Source organism: Meleagris gallopavo, chromosome 4 (assembly GCF_905368555.1).
Source record: "Meleagris gallopavo chromosome 4, MGAL_WU_HG_1.1, whole genome shotgun sequence".
NCBI classification, from domain to species: Eukaryota; Metazoa; Chordata; class Aves; order Galliformes; family Phasianidae; genus Meleagris; species Meleagris gallopavo.
Genome location: NC_139407.1, coordinates 3,301,656 through 3,326,702, shown reverse-complemented (window position 1 = coordinate 3,326,702; position 25,047 = coordinate 3,301,656). Strand labels below are relative to the sequence as shown.

General features: G+C 37.1%; 1 protein-coding gene across 1 annotated transcript in view; it reads left to right on the top strand.

The window, feature by feature from the left end:
- Positions 1-25,047, top strand: part of FSTL5 (follistatin like 5) — a 217,207-nt gene that overhangs the window by 43,141 nt on the left and 149,019 nt on the right. Inside the window, exon 3 of the mRNA XM_031553000.2 lies at positions 23,103-23,351. Within this exon, the coding sequence (XP_031408860.1) occupies positions 23,103-23,351 (249 nt within the window). The remainder of the gene's footprint in view (positions 1-23,102; positions 23,352-25,047) is intronic.

The window sequence follows — 25,047 nt, the reverse complement described above, 5'->3', positions numbered from 1 at the left end:
TCCATTTCTGTCCCCTCTCTGAAAAATTTGTAGCTGTAACTTTCATGTGTTCTGTCATCTACCTTGATCACTCTAGATTTGCCTCAGTGGCCCACAAATGAATATTTATCCCTCAGTGATTAGAGCAGATATACATCCCTAAGCCAAGTCACAAAGAGAGCACAGGGAAAAAAAAAAAATTCTAACCTTGAGAAGAGATGAGAAAATCTGGGAGGATTTTATGTTTGTGTGCTGAGAAAATTGAAGATCAGATGGAGGAACTTCCCAGACTGACATATGACTTTCAATATGAGCTTTCAACAGTAGTTTTTCAGTGACTGATTTCACAACTGATCGTATAAAAAAAAATGTGATCTACCTTGAATACTAAAGGATAAACTCAGTCTTCCTGCAATTTCAGGCTTGAAAAGTTTAATGTTACTGTTTACAACGTGTTCAAGTTCTTCTGCTGCATTACTTGAAACCACCTGGGTCTCTTTCCATCATCCCCTTTTGAAGAACAAAGTGCATTTCGTGTATTTTAATACAATCAGGAATCACACTTAAATTGCACTGATTTTTAAATAGCACCAGGCTTATGAAGTTTTATTTCTACCAGAGATGAGATGTAAATTCTACATCATGTCTACTCAAAAGAAGAATGAACAATGGGTACTTATTAACACATAGCATGGACATTGCCCACAGAAGCCACCTGTGATTCATGTGCAAGATACAGAGATAAGTGAATTTTAGGATGCGTGCAGTTGTGTGATTGTAGCTATGAACTTCCACACTTTGAACGAGTCCTAGCTAAAACAGTTTAACTACCTACGCACTCTGAGATAATGCAGGAGTTTGGGTTTTAATGCTGGTAATCACAGCTAGTTGGAAGAGGCACCAGGTAATAAATCTTGAAGGGAAATTAAAAACCAAATCATACACTATTGAATAAAACTAGAAATTAAGTAAGCAATAAATAAATAAATGAAAATTCAAGTGGCAGTGCTGAATTGAGCTCATCCTGTACTCCTAAAACAATGACTGCCCTTTCATGAGTGTAGTGCAACTACTTGCTAGCATTAGGGATGTGTTTACCTATGAGAAGACTTATAGACCTCTCAAAGAAAGTTAACTGTTGAATCTATTTTAGATAGCATTCAAAATTTTGTGAAACCCTTTATCATCTCAGTATACTTCCTGGTGGTTATTCTACCTCATACAGTTTGTTTGTACTTTAATTGTTGGCTCTGTCCAGAAGTAAATTAACTACTTCCTTATCATCACATCATTAACACTTGATAAACTGCCTGAGGATGCCTTATATTTTTCTTCTTTCATAGTCATTTTATTTAGAAAATGGAGCTTATGCAGCTAACTGTTCTTCTGTCAGTCCTCTTGTAATAGCTATTTATGTCCTTGATCAGATTAAGTAAACTTTCAGGGATCGATAGGAGTCTCAGAAATACATCGTACAAGTTTTGTAGAAGTCAGCAACTTTATTAAAAAAAAAAAACAAAAACAAAAAAAAATGGAGTAGTTAGTATCTCTCTGAGAGAAGAAGGGACATATTCACAGTACGTCTGCACAAACATAATGGCAGGCCCATCACCACATGCATAATGACCTGTCAGCTGGCATATGGATTTGGCCCAGTGACTACGTGCTCTGCTTGTAATCTTGTGGCATGTTATAGGAAACGTGCATTTAATGTCAGAGAGGAGAATATTTGGGGACAAGAGATGTAAAGGGAAAAGATGGGAAGTAAAAGAAAAATATGTAAGAAATCTTTAAAAGGAACTGAACCAAACTTCAGTTTTCGGTAAGCTGAGGACAAAAGAGCTTGCTGTGATGCCTACCTCAGATGTGGTATAGGATAGCATTCAGGATTTAAATTTTACTGAAGTATTTGATCTTAATACAAGCATATATAAGGACCCTTACATTTCTTTCTTTCCATTTATCTGAGGTCTGAATTAGATGGGCTTTGAATATCTGCTTCAAATTATTTATTAGCCAACAGAACAGAGGGTAACATGCCCTTCTTGCCTCCCTGGTTTCCACATCTTCCTCAGAGTGAAAACCTATGTAGACAGCTCATTACTGATGCATGAAGTGATGTCAGCTGCTTTGTTTTACAGTAATGACCAAGTAGAATTCCTGGTGCTTACAGGACTAAGTAGTACCATGGCTTAAGTCCACCTTCTGACTGATTTGTGTTAAATGTATCTTAAATGTTATTCAAAGTCATCTAGTGTCAGATCGCATGCAGTGCTGCTGTAACAGCACTTCATTATTTAGAAAGCATGTGGTTTCTTTCTTACCCTTCCTGAGATTCAGCAAATGCATACAAAAATTATTTTGGAGTGAGCGACGATGTTTTGGCATGTTTTCCAGTTTAACTTGAAAGAAATAGCAGATGACATTCAGGACGTGCCATTATGTAAAGATGGAGTAGAGGACATGGGGGAAATTGAAAAGAAAGAAGTGCTGGGTTCAGACCCGAGGACTAATAAGGCAGGATTCTTTTCTAAAGTATTGCAAGTGACAGAAGAGATGTGCATGTGTATTAGTTCAGAATGAGCAATATTAATCTTTTTCTGAAATGACACTAAAAAGAATACTAATTTCATTGCCAGAGGGTGGAAGAGATGAGGGCTCTCTACAGACTTATGAGACTTCTGTACTCTGTCATCTTATCAGTTTTTTAATGTAGTAAAATTTAACCTCTAGGTGTGCCCTCTATAAGGAAGCTTTTACTACTGAGTACCGTAAATGCAAATAGTATTAATGAAAAGCAAGCTATGAAGGGAATAGGAATTGCTTTCTAATAAGGACAAGACGGTGCATTTCAGACATATATGTCAAAAAGTTCCTCGATAAGGAGAAAAATCAAAGATATTCTCAAGCTCAGATGAACTTTTAGACTGAAGATTCTTGTCCTCTTATGTTTCAGAGATGCATCAAAATTTCGTGGTGATGGTGAACTGAGACTACTTAGAATATACTTGACATTTGTTCAGGGCTGAGGGGCCTACAATATCAATTTTACCTTCAACAGACTTTATTGTCTCCAAGTACTTCAAATACAAGTTTACTTTAGTACCTTGTATCTTCAAAAAAGATCAAACTTTTTTATTAGTCTCAACCAACTTAACTGGTCAGTTTTTCAACTGAGTATCATCCTATGTTTTTTTTTTCCTCCCCAGCCATTTTTTATTTTCTAATAAGAAAACCTATGTCACTAAAACCATGCAACCAAATTTGGTAAGAACATAGTTTTCTATTCAGCTTCTTTCAAGGTGATTTCTCTTCACTCAGTGAATAGTATAAAGCACGTGAGATGGCTTCCACTGTAACCAGCATTTTTAATCACATTCTGGAAGACATGTGATGAGAGTTGAAAATCTCAAGTTCATGTCCTCTCTGGCAGAAAAAATGTTTTCTTATTCACCAGAGGACTTGATTCTTTAATGCTTTTGTTAGTTTTCTTTTGATTTTAGGAAATATCTAAAAAAACAAAGGCTTGTAATGATTTTCTTTTTCTATTATTCTTCACCAGTATACCAGTATAAGGAAGAACTGATTTCTGAACATTGACTTACAGTTGTTCTTTCTTGTTGCTAAATACACTGTCATTTCAGTAGAAGTTCAATTTGGTTATATGGAATCACACTCCGTATACTATAAAGACTAGATACTGCTAAATAACCTATACTCGGCCTAAGAAAAGCTATAGTAGGGTAACATTATTTAACTGGTCCTCTAATGAAATGGCATATAGTTGTGCCCTTTAGTCAACTGTGAGAAACCCTGTTTGTGAGGACTCTGCCCACTGATTTTTCAGGACTCTCTTTTCTCGATGTCCTTATTGATGTTTGCTTAAATTATTAGGAAAAAATGCAGAAAAAAATTTTTAATGATCAATATTTTCTTCAACTGTACTAGGGGCTGATGCTTAAGCACAATTAACATATCAGTATGTTTTGTAATTAAACTTTTGACCTCTCAAAAATATCCTACTTTAAAAAGAAATTTTATTGTAGATTGAAACTCAACTGTATAGATGCATCATTTTACAATAGAGTTATGTAAGGAGAAATAGCAGTAATACTTTTTAAGTTTGAAGCTGTTTCACATCTTCCAAGACCGGAGATTGACTTGTCTATACATCGTTGGAAGATCATTCTGAATCTAGTCTTCTTTTAAATAAAGTCAGAAGCATCCCACCTTGTATCTTTCCTCCTCTCTCTGTAAGTCAACACTACTTATTTTTTTAGGTTGTGGTGTGTTCTATTTCTCCTCAGTATATAAATCTTACATATATTGTGTATATTCACTTCTTACACAAAGGCAATACAAAAGATATTCCAAAGAACTCCTTTGTCAATGTATTTTGTCCAAGAGTCATTTTTATTTTTTTTTAATACTCCAAAGAGTTTTGTGTCAGTATTAAATGTCAACTGTGCAGTAGCTTGAAACTCACAATTTACATAGTACTTGGATGCATACAGAAATGGATTGATATAGAGTTATTTGCTTGGTGATAGACAGGTGTTATCAGAATCATTCATAAAATACATTGTGCAGTTTACCCTCAGATCATGTAGATGTTTATTTTTGAAAAGACTACCAGCACTAGAAATACAGTAAGTCTACATTTTTAATTATATTTCTATTACTTTGTGAGATGCTATATAAGATGAATTATGTATTATTTTATGCATATTTGCAATGCTATCCTTTAAAAAGTAGATTTCACTTCAGAGTAAATCTCATTTCTCCTCATAATTTTATGTATTTAACGCTTCATCACTCTACTGCTTCCTGCTTCAGTTTAGGGTTTATAGACTTTTTTTCTTATTTGTTCATGCCTTTAATATTTAGCGTCTCTCTTTCTTTTCTTTTCCCCTATTGGCAGTTTGTTAGAAAAGTTACATTTCTAATTAGATTGAATTAGAATGGGCCAAAAAAAATTAAAGGTAAAATAAGCAAAAAGTTTATTTAGATAACTGCTAACTTTACAATCTTCCTCTTAGCATAGAGGAGATATAGAAATGATAGCCTTTCCTCGTCTTTCATTTCTTGCCACCTTTTATTTATTTTTTTTAAATGAAGTGCTATGATTGAAGGAATTCATCTTGCATAGAAAATCTCATCACCTCAAGAAGCAGTTTCTGCTGTTACCTTAAGAGACTTGGAGATAACTTTTTCTCTGCCTGAAGTGGATACGCAGTCTATTCAAGGCCCAGAATTTACACCTTGACTTGAATTAATATGCAAAACAAACAAACAAACAAAAAACATAAAACACAAAATACTGGCAAAGTTAGGATAGGTGAAAAATAGAACCATGAAAAACATAGCTCCTGTGAAGATGAAATAAAAATAAAACAGAAACCCATATCCATGCATTACTTCACATTGCAAAATCAATTTTCCTTTTTTGGCACTGAAGAGGATTAAGTTTACCCTTCAATATAAGGCTCCTGTGTTGTATTTTGTTTTGCTGTTGCTTTATTATTCAGTTCCCTCATTTTCGTGGAATATTCTAAAGCAGAATTATTTTCCTCGTGATCACAGAATGCTTTGCAGGGTCCAGTGGATACAACTATAACACACATGTTTCAAATTACATCAGGTTAAGATGTGAATGATTCTGGGTTTTGATTTTTGACTAGAGTTTTCTTCTTCATTTTTATGTGCATGTTTGAATGGTACTTCATATGAACAGGGGCGTATTCTGGCTGCTGGAAGACATGTCCACAAAATTGGTATCGAAAGCAAGTCATGGTGCATACCTCTGTTATTAACACATCATAGCATAGGCATTCTTTTTTCTCAATGCTTTGACTAAGCCAAATAAAATTAATCAGATATTTTCAGTTTCTTTAGCTCTGTTTCATGTATACCCTATCCTAGGTGAAAATTTAGGAACTTAAAAGATATACCTGAGACATCTCACTGTTTTTAAAATGTCTTTGAATCTTCCATCAAACTCAAGTTCAATTATGACAAATCCATTTTTAAAGCATCACACTGACTTATTTTTCAACCTGACAGCTACCCCCAAGAAATCCAAACTCCAGGGAATGTTTTTCCTTCTTCCTACACACTGGAGCAAAGAAAATAAATCTGTGGTACTCAAAGTGATCTTGAGGCTGAGCTCAGAAGTGAGAAACAGGAGAATGTGCCCTTCTTGATTATCAGATTGTAGAAATTGAATAGAAAATGGGGGAACACTTTCTCATCTTTTTTTTTTTTTTTTTGGTGGGGTATTTTGTCTTAATGAGTCTGTTAGATATTGTTACAAAATTGTACAGTACTTCAGAATGAAAAGCATTAAGTACTGAGAAACTTCAAACTATGTTTTCAATTTTATAAATAAAAGATATTAACCAATAATACGAATTAGAAAAAAAAATAGTAAACACCTTTTATCAGTTGTTTTGTGAAGTTCCATGTAAACTTCAATTTCTCTGAGTATTATGTTTATGTAAATCCATGGTTCATCATACATGAATTCCTTAAGCTCACTCTGCTTAAATAATAGGAAAGGTTGTTCCTGAGCTGTCTGTTGATGTCTCTACTGTTAAATGATCTTCCCTTGTCTTCTATAAACAGAAACTGATGGAGGCTCAAAACACACAGCTTGACTTCTCATTTTTGCAATCCTGAAGTTAAGCAAATGTTCAACTAGAGTGAGGAGTCCAATAGCATGAAACTAAAAAGTGACAAAACATAACAAAACTCAGGCCCTGAAAACATGTCAAATTTAGTCATAGGTATTTTCTGTGTTAAATGCAGGAATTATGTGAGATCACTGTAACTTTAGGTGGTTCATTTTGCACTTGGCTCCATCACTTTGATCTTGTGTCTTTTTTTGTATGCACTTTGAGTATTCTGCATAGCAATTATATTTCCACAATTGTTTTATAAAAGCCTGAGCAAAGGACATTGTTTCTTAGAAATGCTGAGATGTGTGTACATCAATATATAGACTGGGGTGACTAGAGAGTGCCACTGCATCTATTAACAGTTGCTTTGTTTAATTTTTCATTATTAAACAATTAAAATCAATAGCACTTGTCCAGTCATTAGAAGCTAGCTCACTACTGAGAACCAACATAGACATGTTAAACTTCTTGAATATTCAGGAAAACATAAAAAAAAAAAATAAATAAATAAATTAGGCCTTAAAAAGTTAGCAAGATTCTTTTCAACTATAATTCATTTTTAGTCTTTTCTCTAGGAATTGTTTGTACCCTTGTTTGTGTTTGGTTTTATTTGTTGTTAATGAAAAAGAGAGGAGAGGAAAAAGAAAATACTTATTTTACAGAGTCTCAAGATGCTGGTGTTAATGAATGTCTAACTTGGTTTCTTTAAGATCAAAAGATCAGCACAGAAAAATAAGGAAAAAAAGGAAATCAAAGGCAGAAGATGCACCTTCTGCCTCTGGGGAGGTTTCATTTGCACCTGGTTAATGCAAAAGCACAAAATAAGATGAATTTATGAGCTAATCTCAAATCTAGCAAACTCCCAAAGTTGCAGGGGATTGTTTAGGTTATAGCTTCAGGTTTAAGTCTCACAGCAATACTCATACCAGGTAGAGTTGTGCAGAGGAGACTAATCAGTCTCTTTCTGGATGATGCTAAAAGATAATCTTCATGGAAATATTAAAAAACCAACTGCCATTGTAAAAAAGATATCAAGAAGAACATAAACTGGTCATTTTCTCCAGAATGTGCCTCTCATCCATAATTACTTAATGCCCATATATCTGTAGGTGAAAATTGCCTCCTTAATGCTGTCTTCTGAGTTGACAAGGATATTAGGTTCCTGATAGAGATTAAGATATTCACATTCTCTACTGCCATAGCCTTCTCTGAATACTGCTTCCCAGTATATGTGTGTGTGTGTGTGTGTGTGTGTGTGTGTGTGTGTGTGTGTGTGTGTGTGTGTGTGTGTGTGTGTGTGTGTATATATATATATATATATATATACCAGTGTATTTTTACTACAATGGCATTGCTGCCTCCGAAATCAACTTCTTGTTAGTGTTAAAGTTAGAAAGTAAGTCGCTTCCCAGTGACTTGCTAACAGCAATTGAAGACACAGAAAAGCTCAATTCAGAATCATTACTCGATGAAAGATTTATCTTATGTACTCATTAACAGAATGTTACAGGATCGACAACTTTAATAAATCAAAATCATGAGATCGTAAGTCTAGTTTTCTTAAAAAAAAAAAAAAAAAAGTCTAGTAACACTTTAATTCTCCAGTACTTCTCCAACAAGCAGAATTTGACAATACTACTTAGACTTTTGTGTTTTATAAGTTATCAGTAATATTATTCTGAAGAATCATATGTATATGCATTCTGTATAGTACTGCATAAAATTCAGCACAGAGTTTCTATAACAGAGCTAATATAGACTACCTAAATGCATGTATTGAAATGCACTAGCCTTCCATGCAGTGTTTACCAATCCTAACAAAAGCATACAGAGGCAAGTTAATATTCAGCAGCTTAACAGAGAGCTACTCCCATTACCAGGAATGGTAGGGCAGCAGACTCTACTGAATCCTAATTACCAAGGCAACTCACTATCCACTCCCTAAATACCCTGGCCATGTATACAGTAGCAGAAGGCAGCAAAGCGTTATTTAACAGGATAAGCAAGGGTAATTCATAGAAATCGAGGATATTTAATTACAGTTACAGAACTGTTTCTTGTAAACAAGTTTCTTACAGCTATGTGCAGGATAGTACAGGCTGGGAAAGTTTGAGTTCCTAAGCTAACACAAACATTTTATCTTGTACTAGTTGCCTGTTCAGGCTGTGATTTGTATTTTTCCACACAGTATGTTTGTCAGACTTTATCTGCTTAGTTTCTGTCGCTGTGTTCATCAGCAGCACTAAAAGTTCTGTGGGTACTGCAGAAAGAAACATCTAATTAAGAGTGATAAACTGGTCAATTAGAAGTGAGTGAGTCAAGCTACAAAGCAAGCACTTAGCAGTTTTGGCTGGTATCACTACCTTGAAAATCTTTTGTGGTTGTTTTTACTGTAGCTTACATGTAACAAATTATATAGAAGCGTGTGCCTGCATGTATCTGAAAAAGAAATCAGTTTGTCTTGATTGAACTGCAGAATTAGCAAACCTTGATAATTTTTGCTTGTGGAGTTAGTCTGTGATGTTCCTTTCAATACAATTTTAATGCAAAGACAGTTGTCTTCTAGAAGTATTTTCTCTAGAAGAGAAATATAGGATGGAAAGGGGTAATTCTTGTCAAGTGAGGAAAAGGGAGGAACATAAACTTGAGTTAAATACTTGTGTGTTGAGGCACACATACTCAGAAAAAATCACTCAATTCTGATACAGTTAAGATCTGCTGAAACAGATTTAGACAATACTTATGAACATTTTGTACGCTGGCTATCAAATTCAAGTAGAAAATTAAGAATAAATATAAAGGGAATAAAAAGCATTTTTTTCCTAGGTGATAGGATTTCAAATTATTTTTTTGAGAAAACTGTATATGAGCTCCAGAGAGCTGTACGCGCAAATATAATAAGCATAATTTTGCTAGATATTAGAGCACTAATTCTGTGAAATTCACAGAATTCTATGAAACTCCTTTCTGAATCCATCTGTAGCAGCACTAATTAGTCTGCCATTTACCTCTGGGTGGACATTTTTTTAAAAACAATGTAATTTCTTAAATGGATGAGCTTAAGGACACATTTAAGGTCCAGTCTGTGCTAACTAATGTGATTGAAACTATATTGTTGTCCAAATTTATCAGAAATAAGTATGGCAATTTATGGATTAAAGAGAAGTGCATACTTGTTCCTACTTGTGCCTTTCTTGCTTTTCAATGGACCATAGCATTGTACCACTTTTTCATCACAGGAAATATCGCAGGATGAAATTAGACACTAAAATAAGCTCTGTCATGATTTAAAATGTCTGTGAGAATTATATGAATGTTATGCTTCATTGCAGCAATAGGAAGAAAATAATACTGTTTTCAACCGTGCCTGTATGTAAGGGCAAATGGTACAAAAGTGTAATTAATTGATGTTTGGTTCATCAAGTTTGGTGGATCATTTGAGTAATTTTAATGTAATGAGTCACATCATGCAGATCTCAGAATTCTTTACCAATTTTCAAACTGTTGTGCTGGTGGCCTGTAAGCACAGAGAAAATATATTTTGCATTATAATTATAAACTAAAATCTGTGATAAAAACAATGTAAAAATTTAGTTAAAAAACAGTGAAACGGGGAAAAAAAAGTGTTTGCACTGAAATGTTTCTTTGCATTGCAGATTAGGACTTAGAGTTGTCAAGCATAAGCGTGATGTGCTGACCTCCAGTAATTTGCAATTTGGTATAATACAATGTAAATTTAGTAGCCTTGCTTTGAGTTGTCCCAAGTGGTTATTCCAACAGCAGCGTTTGTTTCTCCAGTTTAAAAAGCCAATTGATGCCTGTGCGTCTCATTTCATAAATTTCTTGAAGTCACTAAAGAAAGTATGATGTGTTACACGTTATTTCCTTTTGGAAACGACATGTAAAAAGAATATAATGGGATTTTTATTCTTTTTGAAAATCTTTTGCACATCAATATCTAAAAACTTTGAAAGATTGACAGAGATTCCATAGCTGTGCTTACCATAATTTACAGTTTAACCTTTCTCCATCTTACAATGGCATGAAATGCAGCAACTGAAGCGGAGGTGCAGAGGTTATGAATCACTATTGATGTTCCTGAAGCCAGCACTCCCTTAAACAGCACTTTAGAATGATAGTCTGCTCTTTTGTACAATTACTTCTGCAGCCTATATTTCTGAGATGCTTAATGATTCTAATACATAGCACTAAATTAATTCATGTGCAGCAATGCTAGAGGCTTTTGTCAACTGCTAATATCATCCAATTTTTTTCATTTCTGTAATATGGACAATTTGTCACTAGATGGAAGTTGTATCAGCTACTGCAAAAACCATGGCAGTTGGAATATCTGACTGGAACTTTTTTTTTTTTTACTGAAAGCTAAATACTCTTTTTTTCATGAAGATATGTATACATTTTCTGTGATTTTTCCACAGTGTAGGGGATAGGACTCGTGGTGTTTTTCATTTAACTTGCTTTGACATATTTGTTAGAACCAAAGGAATAAAAATTGACTCTGTAGTAAGTATTTCTACAAATCATACCAGACTGATAAAATTTAAACTGTCTTGCAATGCTTTAGCAGTAAAGAATCACAGAATCACAAAACTGTAGGGGTTGGAAGGGACCTCCAGAGATCATCGAGACCAACCCCCCTGCCAAAGCAGGTTTCCTACCCCAGGTCGCACAGGTAGGCGTCCAGGCGAGACTTGAATATCTCCAGAGAAGGAGACTCCACAACCTCCCTGGGCAGCCTGTTCCAGTGCTCCATCACCTCACCGTGAAGAAGTTCTTACGCACATTCGTGCGAAACTTCCTGTGCTGCAGCTGATGTCCGTTTCCCCTCGTCCTGTCTCCACGCACCACCGAAAAGAGACCGGCCCCACCACTCTGCCCTCCACATCTTAAACATTTGTAAACCTGGATCAGGTGCCCTCTCAGTCTTCTTTTCTCAAGGCTAAACAAACCCAGTTCACTTAGCCTTTCTTCATAGGGGAGATGCTCCAGGCCCTTCACCATCTTTGTGGCCCTCCGCTGGACTCTTTCCAAGAGATCCCTGTCTTTTTTGTACTGGGGAGCCCAGAACTGGACACAGTACTCCAGATGAGGCCTTACCAGAGCAGAGTAGAGGGGGAGGATCACCTCCCTCGACCTGCTGGACATGCTCTTCTTAATGCACCCCAGAATGCCATTGGCCTTTTTGGCCACGAGGGCACACTGCTGGCTCATGCCAACCTGTCGTCCACCAGGACACCCAGGTCCCTCTCTGCAGAGCTCCTCTAGCTCTGTATTGGTGCATGCAATTATTCCTCCCTAGGTGTAAGACCCTACACTTGCTTGTGTTGAACCTCATCCGGTTTCTTACCGCCCAGCTCTCCAGCCTGTCCAGGTCTCGCTGAATGGCAGCACAGCCTTCAGGCGTGTCAGCCAATCCTCCCAACTTCGTATCATCAGCAAACTTGCTGAGGGTGGCCACTATCTCCTCATCAAGGTCATTGATGAAGATGTTGAACAAGACCGGACCCAGCACAGACCCCTGGGGGACACCACTGGTTACAGGTCTCCAGCCAGACTCTGCACCACCAACGACGACCCTCTGCGCTCTGCCAGTCAGCCAGTTCTCAACCCACCTCACTGTCCACTCATCTATCCCACACTTCCTCAGCTTTGTTATAAGGATGTCGTGGGAGACAGTATCAAATGCCTTTCTAAAATCAAGGTAGATTACATCTACTGCTCTTCCCCCATCCACCCAGCATGTGACAGCATCATAGAAGGCCACCAGGTTGGTCGAGCACAACCTCCCCCTGGTGAACCCATGCTGACTACTCCTGATAACCTCCTTTTCTCCCAGTTGTCTGGAGATGGTATCCAGCACAAGCTGTTCCATCACCTTTCCAGGGACGGAGCTGAGGCTGACAGGCCTATAATTACCCGGATCTTCCTTCTTGCCCTTTTTGAAGACCGGAGTGACATTGGCTATCCTCCAGTCTTCAGGGACCTCCCCTGTTATCTAAGACCTCTCAAAAATGATGGAGAGCGGTTTGGCAATGACCTCCGCCAGCTTCCTCAGCACACGTGGATGCACCCATCAGGTCCCATGGACTTGTGGACTTTAGTACTGCCTAGGCGCTCACGCACGTCCTCTTTCCTGACTAAAGCGAAGTCTCCCATTCCCCAGACCCTCTCACTAACCTCCAGGGTGTGCGATTCCTGTGGGAGAGCCTTTTCACTGAAGACGGAAGTAAAGAACGCATTCAGTATCTCTGCCTTCTCAGCATCCCCTATTACCAGAACTCCCCCCTCACTTAGTAAGGGCCCACATTCTCTCTAGTTTTCTTTTTGCTATTAACATACGTGAAGAAGCCTTTTTTATTATCCTTTATCACTTTAGCCAGATTCAATTCCAGGCGGGCTTTAGCCTTTCTCGTTGCATCCCTGCAGGCCCTGACTACATTCCTATATTCTTCCCAAGTGGTCAGACCCTTTTTCCACATTTCATGGACCTTCTTCTTTCCTTTGAGCTTGCGCGTGAGCTCCTTGCTCATCCACACGGGTCTCCTGCCACCTTTTCCCGATTTCTTGCTCACAGGGATGCACTGATCCTGAGCTTGGAAAAGCAATTCTCTAGTTTTCTTTCTTTCTTTCTTTCTTTTTTTTTAGGAATTATTTTTTAAAAAAATATAATTAGTTTAAGCATGAAATTAGAAAATATGTTATTCAATAGTTGCATTGCTTAAATGAGTCTCAGTGGAGCATTATGTTCTCTTAGAGAAAGAAATTGCTTTTATATTTATTTGAATGGATATAGCATCTTCCTAAAAATGAATGGAAAATACTGATTATCCACTGCACTGATGATCATTGCTGGGATCTTCAATTCCTGCATAATGCTATCAGAAATAATTTCCAAGTGTTTCCTAATTGATGAGCAGTTCCTTAAACGTACAATAATTTCCAGTGTAGCAGCTTCAAGTATATATCTACTTTTTGGTGATAGATGACAGTCTTCTGCTGATATTCACAGTCATGTTTAAATAGAATTGTGAGCTTTTGCTGATACTGCTGTAGACATTTTGAAAGAGCTTGCCTACTCTTTGTATAATACAGAGATGGACACAGTGTACAAACAGATATGATACAAATATACAGTGGTTTCCTGTTCTTTAGGAAGGGCTTATGAAGACCATCGGCCCTTAGTAGTAGCTGCGTCATTAAATTTATGTTCATGTTTCCCATAAGTATAGGAGATGAACTATATTAGTACCTTTACCTTTGTACTCTCAGTTCTTTTGTCAGAGAAATGGAAGGAGAAATTTTGTATTAAAAAAAATATTATCATAGTCTTTTAAGCATAATTTATCTCCTAAAAATTTCCACTGATGAACAGTTCAGGAGTTATGACATTTTTTTACCTATACACTTTCGTTTTACTTCGTTTCTTTTGCATCCTTCTTATTCCCTTTCCCTTAATGTTCTTGCAGGGTTTCCTGTTGCCTGAAAATGGGCAGTACTTGTTAAGCTCACAGAGTTGCTGTTTTGGGTCTACTGGGAGGGAGTTAGTTTTTTTTCCTAACAGCCTGCATAGTGCTGTGTTGCAGACATGCTGAAGACAACATTGATTACACAGCAGAGTTTTAGCTGCTGCTATGTAGTGCTTTCACAGCATTAAAGATTTTGTTTGCCACTCCACCTCCCTCAAAGCAAGGAGGCTTGGGTTGAGCAAGAAGCTGGGGCAGTGACATGGCCAGGACAGCAAACACCAGCTGATCAAAAGTATGTCCCTTACTGTATGTCATCACGGTTGGTAATAAGATGTTGGGGAAAAGAGGAGACATTTGTGGATAAAGCAGAGCCCCTTATAGGCCTGCTGAGGCTCTGCTTTTAGAGCCTGGCAAGACACCTGCCTACTGATGGGAAGTAGTGAAAAAATTACTTAAGGAATAGCTGTCCTACTCCTGTGTGAGGCTGACTCATCACCCAGTGGGGGCTTGCCAGGAAACCAAGGCCAGCCCACTGTAGTTCTTTCCTAATGACTTAAAAGAAGGGAGTGATGTCAAGTTTACCAGGAGCGAATGTTTCTAATAAGTAAGACTGAAAATACTTGACATTTCTTTTTTAGTTTTCCCTGAACAGTAATGATGCTACGTTTCAACCATATGGTTTAAATGCAGCTCAATGCCTATGCCACTTTCTCTAGTAGAAATCCTTAGGGAAGGTAGCAGAAAACTATCACAGCTCTGTTCTTCAGGGAGAGCTTTGTAGTAAAAAACCCATAACGAAACAAAACAACCCACAACAAAACACCATTAATGTCATACACAGGAATTGTTCAATATGTGCAGTATGATTTAACATTAGTTTGTACAGTGAGTTGCTGAAGAGCCTCTTTGGTGCCAGGTAGTTAATAAGAAAATAAAGTTAAAATTTCTGTTTGTTAATTTGCTCGATCCTAGAATAGAATCACAGAATATCCCACACTGGAATGGACCCACAAAAATTATTGAATCCACCCCTACTTCCTCACAGGATCACCTAAACCTAAATGCTACATGAACTCCAGCAGCCTGGGGCCATGACTTCAGCCCTGGGGAGCCTGTAGTATGTCCACCTCCTCTGGTGAAGACCCTTTACCTAACACCCAGCCTGACCCTCCCTGACACAGGTCCGTGCTGTTCCCTCAGGTCCTGTCTCTCCAATCCCCTTACTGAGTGAGGAGCTGCAGCAGCCATCAGGCATCCCCTCAGCCTCCTCTTTTCTGAGCTGAGCAAACCTGGGAACCTCAGCTGCTCCTTGCACATATTGCTCTCCAGACCCTTCACCATCTTTGGTGCAATGCATCTCTACCACTGAGGGTGTCAACGCTTCCAAGATATTTATTAGAGTCACTGATGAAAAAATTAAAGAGAACTGATCCAAAGATGGCGTCCTGACAAATCCCACCAGGAGCAACTAGGGCAACTTTCAGGCAATAGCCTCCCTTTGCTCTACAGAGTCATGTTCTGGTTGTCATGGGACATTCTTAGAGTCACACTACCATGACTTTATGATGTCATGAGCCGCCTCCCTCCTGACCCCTGTAAGAGACCCTGATACCAGAATGCCAGTTGCACAGCAGCTAGCACCTTGCCTCCCAGAGGCCTCTGAAAGAAGGAACGCTTCAGAAATTTCCTTCCTACTCCAGGTGGGAGCCTTTATGGAAGAGGATGGATCCTCCTCATGTTGATATATAAGTTTATTTAATCCCAGGGAAAGCCTATGGAGAAAACAGTAGTCTTACTCAAAATTGGCAGATCTGCTTGTCATGTGAAAAGTTATCACAGAGGAAGTGTTAATATTGCTGCATGATATAGTTGTTACTGCCTTAGATCTTGAGCCCAAATCCTAATAGCCTACTTAATTTTTAGGAAAGCTCTCAGTAAAATGGAAATTCCAGTCAGTAATTTAATGGAGACTTCTGCTGATTATGACCACTGCTGCTAAAGCTCATCTGTCTGTTTTTCAAATGACAAGCAAAGAATGCTACTCAGGCTGTTCTGACTGAGAACTAAGCTAAGCCATTGTTATTTCCAACATAAATGTTAAAACGTGTGAAAGGTTGTTCCAGTGATGGCCTTTTCAATCCAGCAGTAATTGTGGTGCCCACTGTCTGCTCCTGTGCAGTGACACTGGTAGTGCAGCTGGCAGAGCTCAGGCTGCCTGTTGCACCGCTATCAAAAAGCAGTCAGCCATCTGAGTACAGGGCCATGTATCCCTGGTTTGGCCAGCGTGTCATTTCCCATAGTGCTTAAGAAGATACTCTGTTTGAAGCAGCTTTGTTGTAGGTGAATAATAACCTTTTTATTTTTAAAGATAACACGTGAGAAAGGAAAACATAGTAAATGCTAGGTCCCGCTAGAAATGTGATTGAAATAATGAATTGCTGGCTTGAAACTGCTGGAAGGACATAATTCTGTGCACATGCAGAACCAGCAGCATTCATAGTCCAGATCTGCTCAGTTGTTTGCTTTAGACTTGTGTTTTCCACCTTTCCTGTATAAAGCAAGTAGTGTGTCTTAAGGCTACAGATGGCTTTACCAACTTAATGGTCAAACATAAATTAGGGATTTTTGCAAGGCTTAGCATGTTGTTAGGAGGTTGTCTCCTTTGGTTTCTTTCTTATTTGGCTCCCACAAGCATATTCTTACAATTGGAAAGATTAACACAGCCTCTCGTGGACAAACTTTCACTGTTATAAATGGGAGTCTATTTCAGGTGGCATTGCTCTGTTCTGCTTCTTGTTGCTGAATTCAAACTATTTCTACAACTATGTTCAAATTGCTACTATAATCATTTACTTTGTAGTGAAAGACCATAATTTTTATTTAGTCTTCCATTAGCTTTTTTCCCCTCCTCTCATTATCTGTGTAATCTTCTTCCTTTCTTTCCTACTGAATTTATTTAGAAAAACGAGTTGTTTTTAAACTTAAGCATCTAGTTAAAAAATAAAATAAATTCCTTTATAAGTAGAAATGCAAGAGAGACTTCTGAATTTAATCTTACCTTGACTGAAAATAATGGATTGTTTTTGAGACTCAATCTTGGGCTGTAAAATCTTGGATTTCAAGGGGATTTTTGGAATTTCAAGGAGTATATTTACTACTTCTTTTATGTAGTCCTTTTTAATGAGTAGTTAGTGGTGTGAAAGACTATTTGAATTGAAGTTGCCCTGTCACTGTTAAGTCAGTTGCAATATGAAAGGCTAATAAACATGGAAAATAAAACTATATTTTGGTTACTTTAAGCATTTGGAAGAAATGCTTTTGTGTCTGTGCATAATTTATACAAGACACACATTAGTTTAAGATTAATTTGCAAGCAAATCCATGAATGTGACCATAAGTAAGATATCTCTGCACACCCACCTCGAGGTGACTGTATTTCAGAGCTCATCTATTCAGAAGAATGTGTGAAGTACGAATTGTTAACAATGTGACTAAAAGCTTGGCCAAGTTAGTCAGAGTTTGGGATGCAGATAATTGTTGTTAAAATAGTGTTTCTGTTTGTTATGTTGTAACATAATAAAATTATCCTTATTATTATTATTATGTTTTTGCTGATGTTTTCTAGAGCTTTTTTTTGTAGACATAGTTCATGCTGAGGTCATGCTCAATGTTAATGACCTACGTTGTTAACAGTACGTGGTGATGAGTTTGTTTTACATTTTTCTGTCCCCATCTCTTCCAAGATATTTCACTTTCATGTGAAACTTAATACTATACTATTTACCAAGATTGTAATCCTAGTGTTGCTTTTTGTAGTTAATATAATGAACAAAATATAACAGTAGAGTTGGAAATGTCATCAGTGAGATCCTTTTAAATAAAATAGCTGGGTGACAGACGGATGGACTGCTGACACCAGAAAAAAAGCAGTACATTGAATAAGAATCAAAAAATAGCTGTCATTTTGCTTTAAATGTTGCGTAGGGAATTCTGGAAGTTATGATGGAAGACATGAATGTGGACTCTGCTATTACAGAAGAAACAAGTCTGTGTTTGGGGGTGAGGATTCATAATACAAAAAGCCTTCTGACTTCAGGCCAACTAGAGATTGTAGTGACTCACACATACACGTGAATTTCCAGATTTTCCAAGTACAATTTTTCTCTAAACTGATTAGTTAGAAGAGAAACTGGGTGTTCTTGAGAGTTTTTTTGCATATTATAGCATATACTTAATTCTGAAGTTGAAGCACAGCAAATGTGACCTGAAATTCACTCAACTTTGGGTGCTGCTCCTTCAGCTAAGTATGAGGAAGCCAAAGTGATGGCTTTAAACTATTTATTATGATTTGTCTTAAAAGAAAAGCCCAAAATATTTTTCTTTCTACAGTTATTAAACTAAAAAAAAACATTTCTCTTTGCTCTTTCATTTTGTCTGTTTAGCATTTAATAAAAAAAAGCTTGCTGCTTTAGGTGTAATATATTTTTATGTGGCTTTTAAACTTAGAGCTATGATAATATTTCCTGACTTAAAGAATATGATTTTTCAAGTTGAACGAAGGACATCTTGTTTTTCAATATGCTGTAGACCCTTTAAGAATTCATGAATATCATACTCTTTGAGGTGAAAATGCAGAGTATGCTGAATTTACTGTATGGGTACACATTTTCCTATATCCATAACAATTGCTGTTCATCAAATTTGGACTCTTCTATTGTCATATAAGCAATACCAATTAAGTAGGCTAAAAAGAATTAGTGTTTCTGGGCAGATCATTTATTCATTTGATTTACTTATTCTGTCTCTTAACACTGAATATGCTGGGCTGCTTATCTTCTCAACTAAATTGTATGTCCAAATATAAGAACCTAGATTCATCTTAAAAATAATTTACTGTGTAATTCTAAATGCTTAGATGGAAGAACAGTCCTCAACAAGGGATTTTTTTTTTGGGGGGGGGGGGGGGGGGGAATATTGGTTTCTTTACATGAAAGACGTGAGGAAAATATGTGAGTTCATAGAATTATAGGATGGCTTAGGCTGGAAAGGGACTTCATGGCCTCTTGGTATCTTCTCACTGGTGACAGGTGACAGGACGAGGGGAAATGGCCTCAAGTTGTGCCAGGGAAGGTTTAGATTGGATATGAGGAAACACTTCTTTACAGGAAGGGTTGTTAAGCACTGGAATAGGCTCCCCAGGGAGGTGGTTGAGTCACCATCTCTTTGGATGTGGTGCTCAGGGACATGATTTAGCAGAGGGTTGTTAGAGTTAGGGTAGTATGGTTAGGTTGTGGTTGGACTTGATGATCTTTAAGGTCTTTTCCAACTTGAGCAATTCTATGATTCTATGTGCACAGTTGCTAACCTCCACCTCAGGCTGCCCAGGGCCCCATTCAGCCTGGCATTTGAGTGTCTCCAGCGATTGGCAGCTTCTCTGGGCAGCCTGCACCAGGTCTTCATCATAACCTGAGTAAAGAATTTGCTCTTAACATCAAATTTAAATCTCCCCCTTTTTAGTTTAAAACCATTCAGCCTCGTCCTATTCCCATAAGACTACGTATGAAGTTGCTATTCCTCCTGTTTATAAGCTTCCTGTGAGTATTTTAATACCTCAGTGGGGTCTCTCTGGGCTGAACAAGCCCAGCTCCCCTAGTCTTTCTTCGTAGGAGATGTGCACTCCAATAATATTTGTGGCCCTCCTCTGGACCTGCTCCAATGACTCCACATCTTATTTGTGCTGGGGGATCCAGGCCTGCATGCAGTACTCCAGATGGGGTTTGTCAAAGTCAGACTAGTTTGAAGTTGGTTAGAATTTTATATATGCAAATAGATGTATTGTTTTGGATTAGTTAATGGTATGAAATGGAGGCATTTATGAAACATTTCATAACAAAGTAATACAGATTTTTCTTAGAGCGAAAAGCTTGCTTGTTTATTGATGTATGTAATAGGTATATGTTGACACATAGAAATACCAGTATAAGTATCAATATAATGGAAACAGTTCTCCCTCCACTGAAAGTAGTTGTTTTGCATTCAGGCATCGTATCCAATTATAATACTAAAATGAAGCCCCCGAGTGAAATCTTGAATCAGTTTCTAGTTCCACAGCAGTGTACAGTACTGTATGTTGTTTAGTCACCACATACCTTAATAATTCAGAACAGCTGTCAGTTTGAGATCTCTACCTACCAATTCAGAAATAATTATTTATGAACTTCGTTCTCAAACTGCTGCAGTTCTATTGCTCCAAAGAAGTCCATTAATTCTGCAATGTGCGTACATGTCCAGTGCTGTGAAGTACTCTTGGACTTTGGAAGACGAAATTTCATTAGACGTTGTAATGGTTTTATGATTTTTGGTTATCGATATTCCACATCATAACATTATGTAGTGCAGTGGGAGTTAAGGTGTTAATGCTCCAGTTCTGGGTACCTGTCCCAGAAGAGAAGAACAACTACATACCGCAGAGGACTTTGTGTTCAGAGGGAAGATAAAGCCCCAGGCTGATATTGCTTAGTATGACTGTTTCATCCACGTGTATAAAAATCACTCTAGTGCAGTTGTCTCAGCTTTGTGTTCAGAATGCTTTAAAATAATACAGCAAAAGGATTTGTCATATTAAAACCAAATTTCATGGTTACATACTTTTATAGTAGATTTGTCTTCAAAAATTGATGGGATTTGTGCTGTACAGAAAAGCAAAGAGTCTAAGTTCAGTTGTCTTAGGTCTAATAATCCTATAGTTGTGAGAAGAACTCATGGCAGAAGTGACTTCTGCCATGGAAATGAAGAATGTAGATTATTATTGGTTAGAATGAATGTGTGCCAAGCTAGTATTTTTACTCATTAGTTCTTTCAAGTAGAAAATAATCTTAAGCTATTAAGTTAACATTGGCATATATTCATTCCTAATTTTTCTATGGGGTCAGCTTGATTGTGAGGATGAGGAAGGTATTGCAAAGAGTAAGAGTATGAGGAGGATTTATCGTTTGGAGATCAAGTTCTTGTTTGCTTCAGAGGTTAGGAGTGTACACTAAGAGAATAAAAAGAAGTAACTGTGAAGGGCTGTATTTATTATTTATGGTCTCAGATTGAGCACTTGAAGCATTAGTAATTGTGGGTGGAAATTTTGAATTATTTTTCACTGTACTATCTTTTCCTGTGCAAAGAATTGTCTGTGCCATTCTGCAGCAGCAGAAGCTATACTAGGGATGTATTTCTATGCAATTACCTTCTCCTATTTTTCCTACGAAGCTACTGCTGGCCTTACCACTTATTTTATGTGATGGCACCAGCACATAAATGATAGGTAGTAGAGAGCTGTCTTTAGGATACTAACGTGGACAACCCATTTTCATGTTGCATGAGCAGAAGGAAGTTCAGGGCTGATGGCCTGCAGAAACTGCTCTGCCTCTGCTTCAACCCTCTTAAGCTCTGGTTGTTACCCAAATACAATTAGTTTCATTGAGACACTTTCGACTCCTTATAGAAGCCATCCACTTACTATATCTGTCTTGCTGTCCCACTGTGCTCTGTTCCCTGAAATGTCAACTTGCCACCACAGAAGTGTTGTTTTTGTTGTTGTTCTGTTTTGTTTCTACCTTCCCTGGGTTCCTAGGAACCTTTACCCAGCTCTAGTTATTGTTACACATCAACCTCAGTGTGTTTATTTTGTTTAAATTCTCGAGAATGCATTGTTATGTTGCATACAATAACACAAAAAACCTGACGGTGACAATTTTAAGTTTAAAAAGATGATTTATTAAGGAAATGCTCTTTATGATGGATAAATTTAATCTTGTTACTATATGTTGCAGTTAATTACAGTTAACTGAAAGTGACAATGACTAGAAGTATACCTAGTCATGATAAACAAATTAAATTTATTTAAGACTGACCTATGCTAAGACTAGTCAGGAAGTGGTAAAAAATAAAATGCTCTTGCTGCCATTTACATAACATAAATAGCTTTTTGGATATAGCATAAAATTAAACAAAATGTAATTACTATCTCAAAACTACATAGGATCTATATATTTTATGTTTTGGGAGGCAATCTTGACCAGGTCAACAGTTACAGGAAAATGACCTGTTCCTCAACCTGTTTCTAAGTGGAAGCTCTCACTTCAGAAATCTGAAATACGATTCTATATTGTAGATAATTGCTAGCTTCTTGAAAGAAATCGTACCAGAATGTAAAATTACTACCAGCAGACTTCACAGTACGCTTAAAAGCAGTCTCTTTGCTTCAGTAATGTCAGTCTATCGTCTCGTGTTACATGGTGTTATATTGATTGTGTCTTTGGCTCTCCAGTCATGTTCACGCTTCCTAGTTAGCTACATTCATATTGGTTTTATATTTAAGTAAACCTTCCCGCATAGGAATCCTCCATGGTTGGAAGAGAGCTTTGGATATACTTTTATTTAATTATAATGCCTTATTTCAGTTATGCTCATTTCTACTGTTCCTTGGCTCATGTTCTAGAGGTGTGCTTTTCTTCTTGAGTTTATTAATCTACGTGCTTTTATTCCTTTAGTATGTTTTTTCCTTTTTTTTTTTGCTTGTTGTTTTTGACAGCTTACACTCATCTGTGTACATGCTGACTCTCACCAGTAATTTCTTTTAACTTCAGAATAAGTCTGCTTACTTTTAAAAAGATTCAGAAAGAACTGAGTAGATAGAATTAAGTCTGCTTAATAAAGCAATGTTGTTTGCTGTGATACTTAGAGTAAAATGTTTTGTATGTATTGTAGTATTAATATAAGTACTTTTTTTCACTGTTTTTCTCTACCTCACTAAATTCATAAGGTAGTCCTTATTGCAAGGTCTTGTAAATATTCGTAAGAGCCTTAGAGTGCATAAAAAGAAAGCTTGTTGGCAAAACATGTATTTTATTTTGTCAGATGCTTTTTGTGCTCTGTGATAATCTTCCACATTTATTTATTTTTTTTACAGGATACACAGGCCAAGATGGACATTTTAAATCATGTGAAAACAAGTACTGTGGCCTGGGTAGGCACTGTGTCGTGAATGGGGAGAGCGGGCAGGCTGAGTGTGTCTGCATGGAGCACTGCAAGCCACACTACAAACCCGTGTGTGGCTCGGATGGAGAATTCTATGAAAACCACTGTGAGGTACACAGGGCTGCCTGCCTGAAGAAGCAGAAGGTCACCATTGTACACAATGAAGATTGCTTCTTCAAAGGTAAGTGAAGCTGATCAGTATCTGAAATATAGCTATTGGTTACATGTTTTCAAGTAGTTCTATAGAAGATGTCTAGTTGCTATGCTTTCAATACAACTCAAAGTTATTTCATTCCAGAGACACTATATGATTTTTATTTTCATTTATACTTAGTGCTGTGATGACCTTTTCAAACCTGAATAAGCAAAATGTTTCTTCATAATCCATCACTGACAGTTTCTTAGAGGTGTGGCAGTTGACTGCATTCGTCTAAATATCTTTACAGTCCCAAAGTCCAACATGTATTAACCTCTGACAGGAAAAACAGTTTGAAACTGCAGAGGGGCTTGGTATATCTACAGGTTCTGTGCTTACATTTCATGTTGAAGTTGATGAGTAGGTAAACTGAGAGGTTATTCATGGCTAAATGCATCTTGCTCGCTTTGAATTTGGATGGTCAACATCACTTGTATATTTACCAAAGCATGCAAGTTTACATATGTCTTCATCTATGGAACGCTGAGAGATGGATTTTAGATGAAGAGGCTTATCGTACAGAAGATGTCAACAATTGCAGTTGCTGTGTTGTATGTACTTTGCCTGCACTTTGAAGGTTTCTGGAACTCTTCCAATATTGGCCTTGATTAAACGCGTTTGCAAATTTGTAGTGTGCATTAAAACAAACAGGTAGCTTTTAGAGAATAATGCTTTTCAATGTTGCCAGTTTTAATGAATCTACTGAAGGGTAGAATTGATTTTTATATTTTTTTTTCTAAAGACTTCATTTTAAGTAGTCTAAACGATGTATTTTTCTCTAACGTTGACATTGGGGGGGAGAGGGGGGGGTTCAAATCTTCATAGCAGGTTGATTTCCATGACAGGAAAAATGTTTCCTCAGAGATAAATTTTGAGTATTGAATTCAAGATAAGAGAAGTTGGGAAAGAAACCTTGTTCAAAGAAGTAATCTGGCCAGAAAAGTTTTTAATATTCCATGATGGGAAAATAAAATGTGTAAGCAAATGTTCTATGTACTTGATTAACATAATAGTATATATATAATATATACTATACACAATAATATATTAGAAGATACAGCTGTTGAAATTGTACATTTACTTGCTGAATAATTTGTAGTGGCTCTTAAGCATTCTGAGAGTTTTAAGAGTTTGAAGATTATCCCTTTTAGAAACTTTCATGTTGAATGGAGATAGAATACTGACTTGCTAGGTGAAAGAGGTCCTTGAGTTATATGTTGAAACTCACAATGACATCACAGAGGATTTTGTCCTAGCTAAGCTGCATGTGGAACATGTGCAAACACTAGCAAATGTTTGACTAAAATGCCTGAAACTAATGGTAAGTGCATTTTGAGGTAGTGAAAGTTACTTTTTGAAGGTTGACCTTCATGAAATGCTGTTTTTTCTAAATTAAAAATTGAGATTCTTGTCCTGTACCTGCTTTTTTTTTTTAAGGAAGATTATTTATCACTAAATTTTTTGTATTTCTCTTACTTTAGTCCCACTGTAGGTTTATGGACTGTGCAGTAAATTACGTGAACTGTTCTTCTCTCTCCTGTGTATGACATGGAAATATGTGGATTCAACTAAATGAGCTCATAATTTTCCCCTTAAATATGGGTGGGACATAGGCATGAACTAGTAATTGAAGCAGGAAGTTTTAAGTATCACCTTTCTGATCATCTTTTCCTGATGTGCA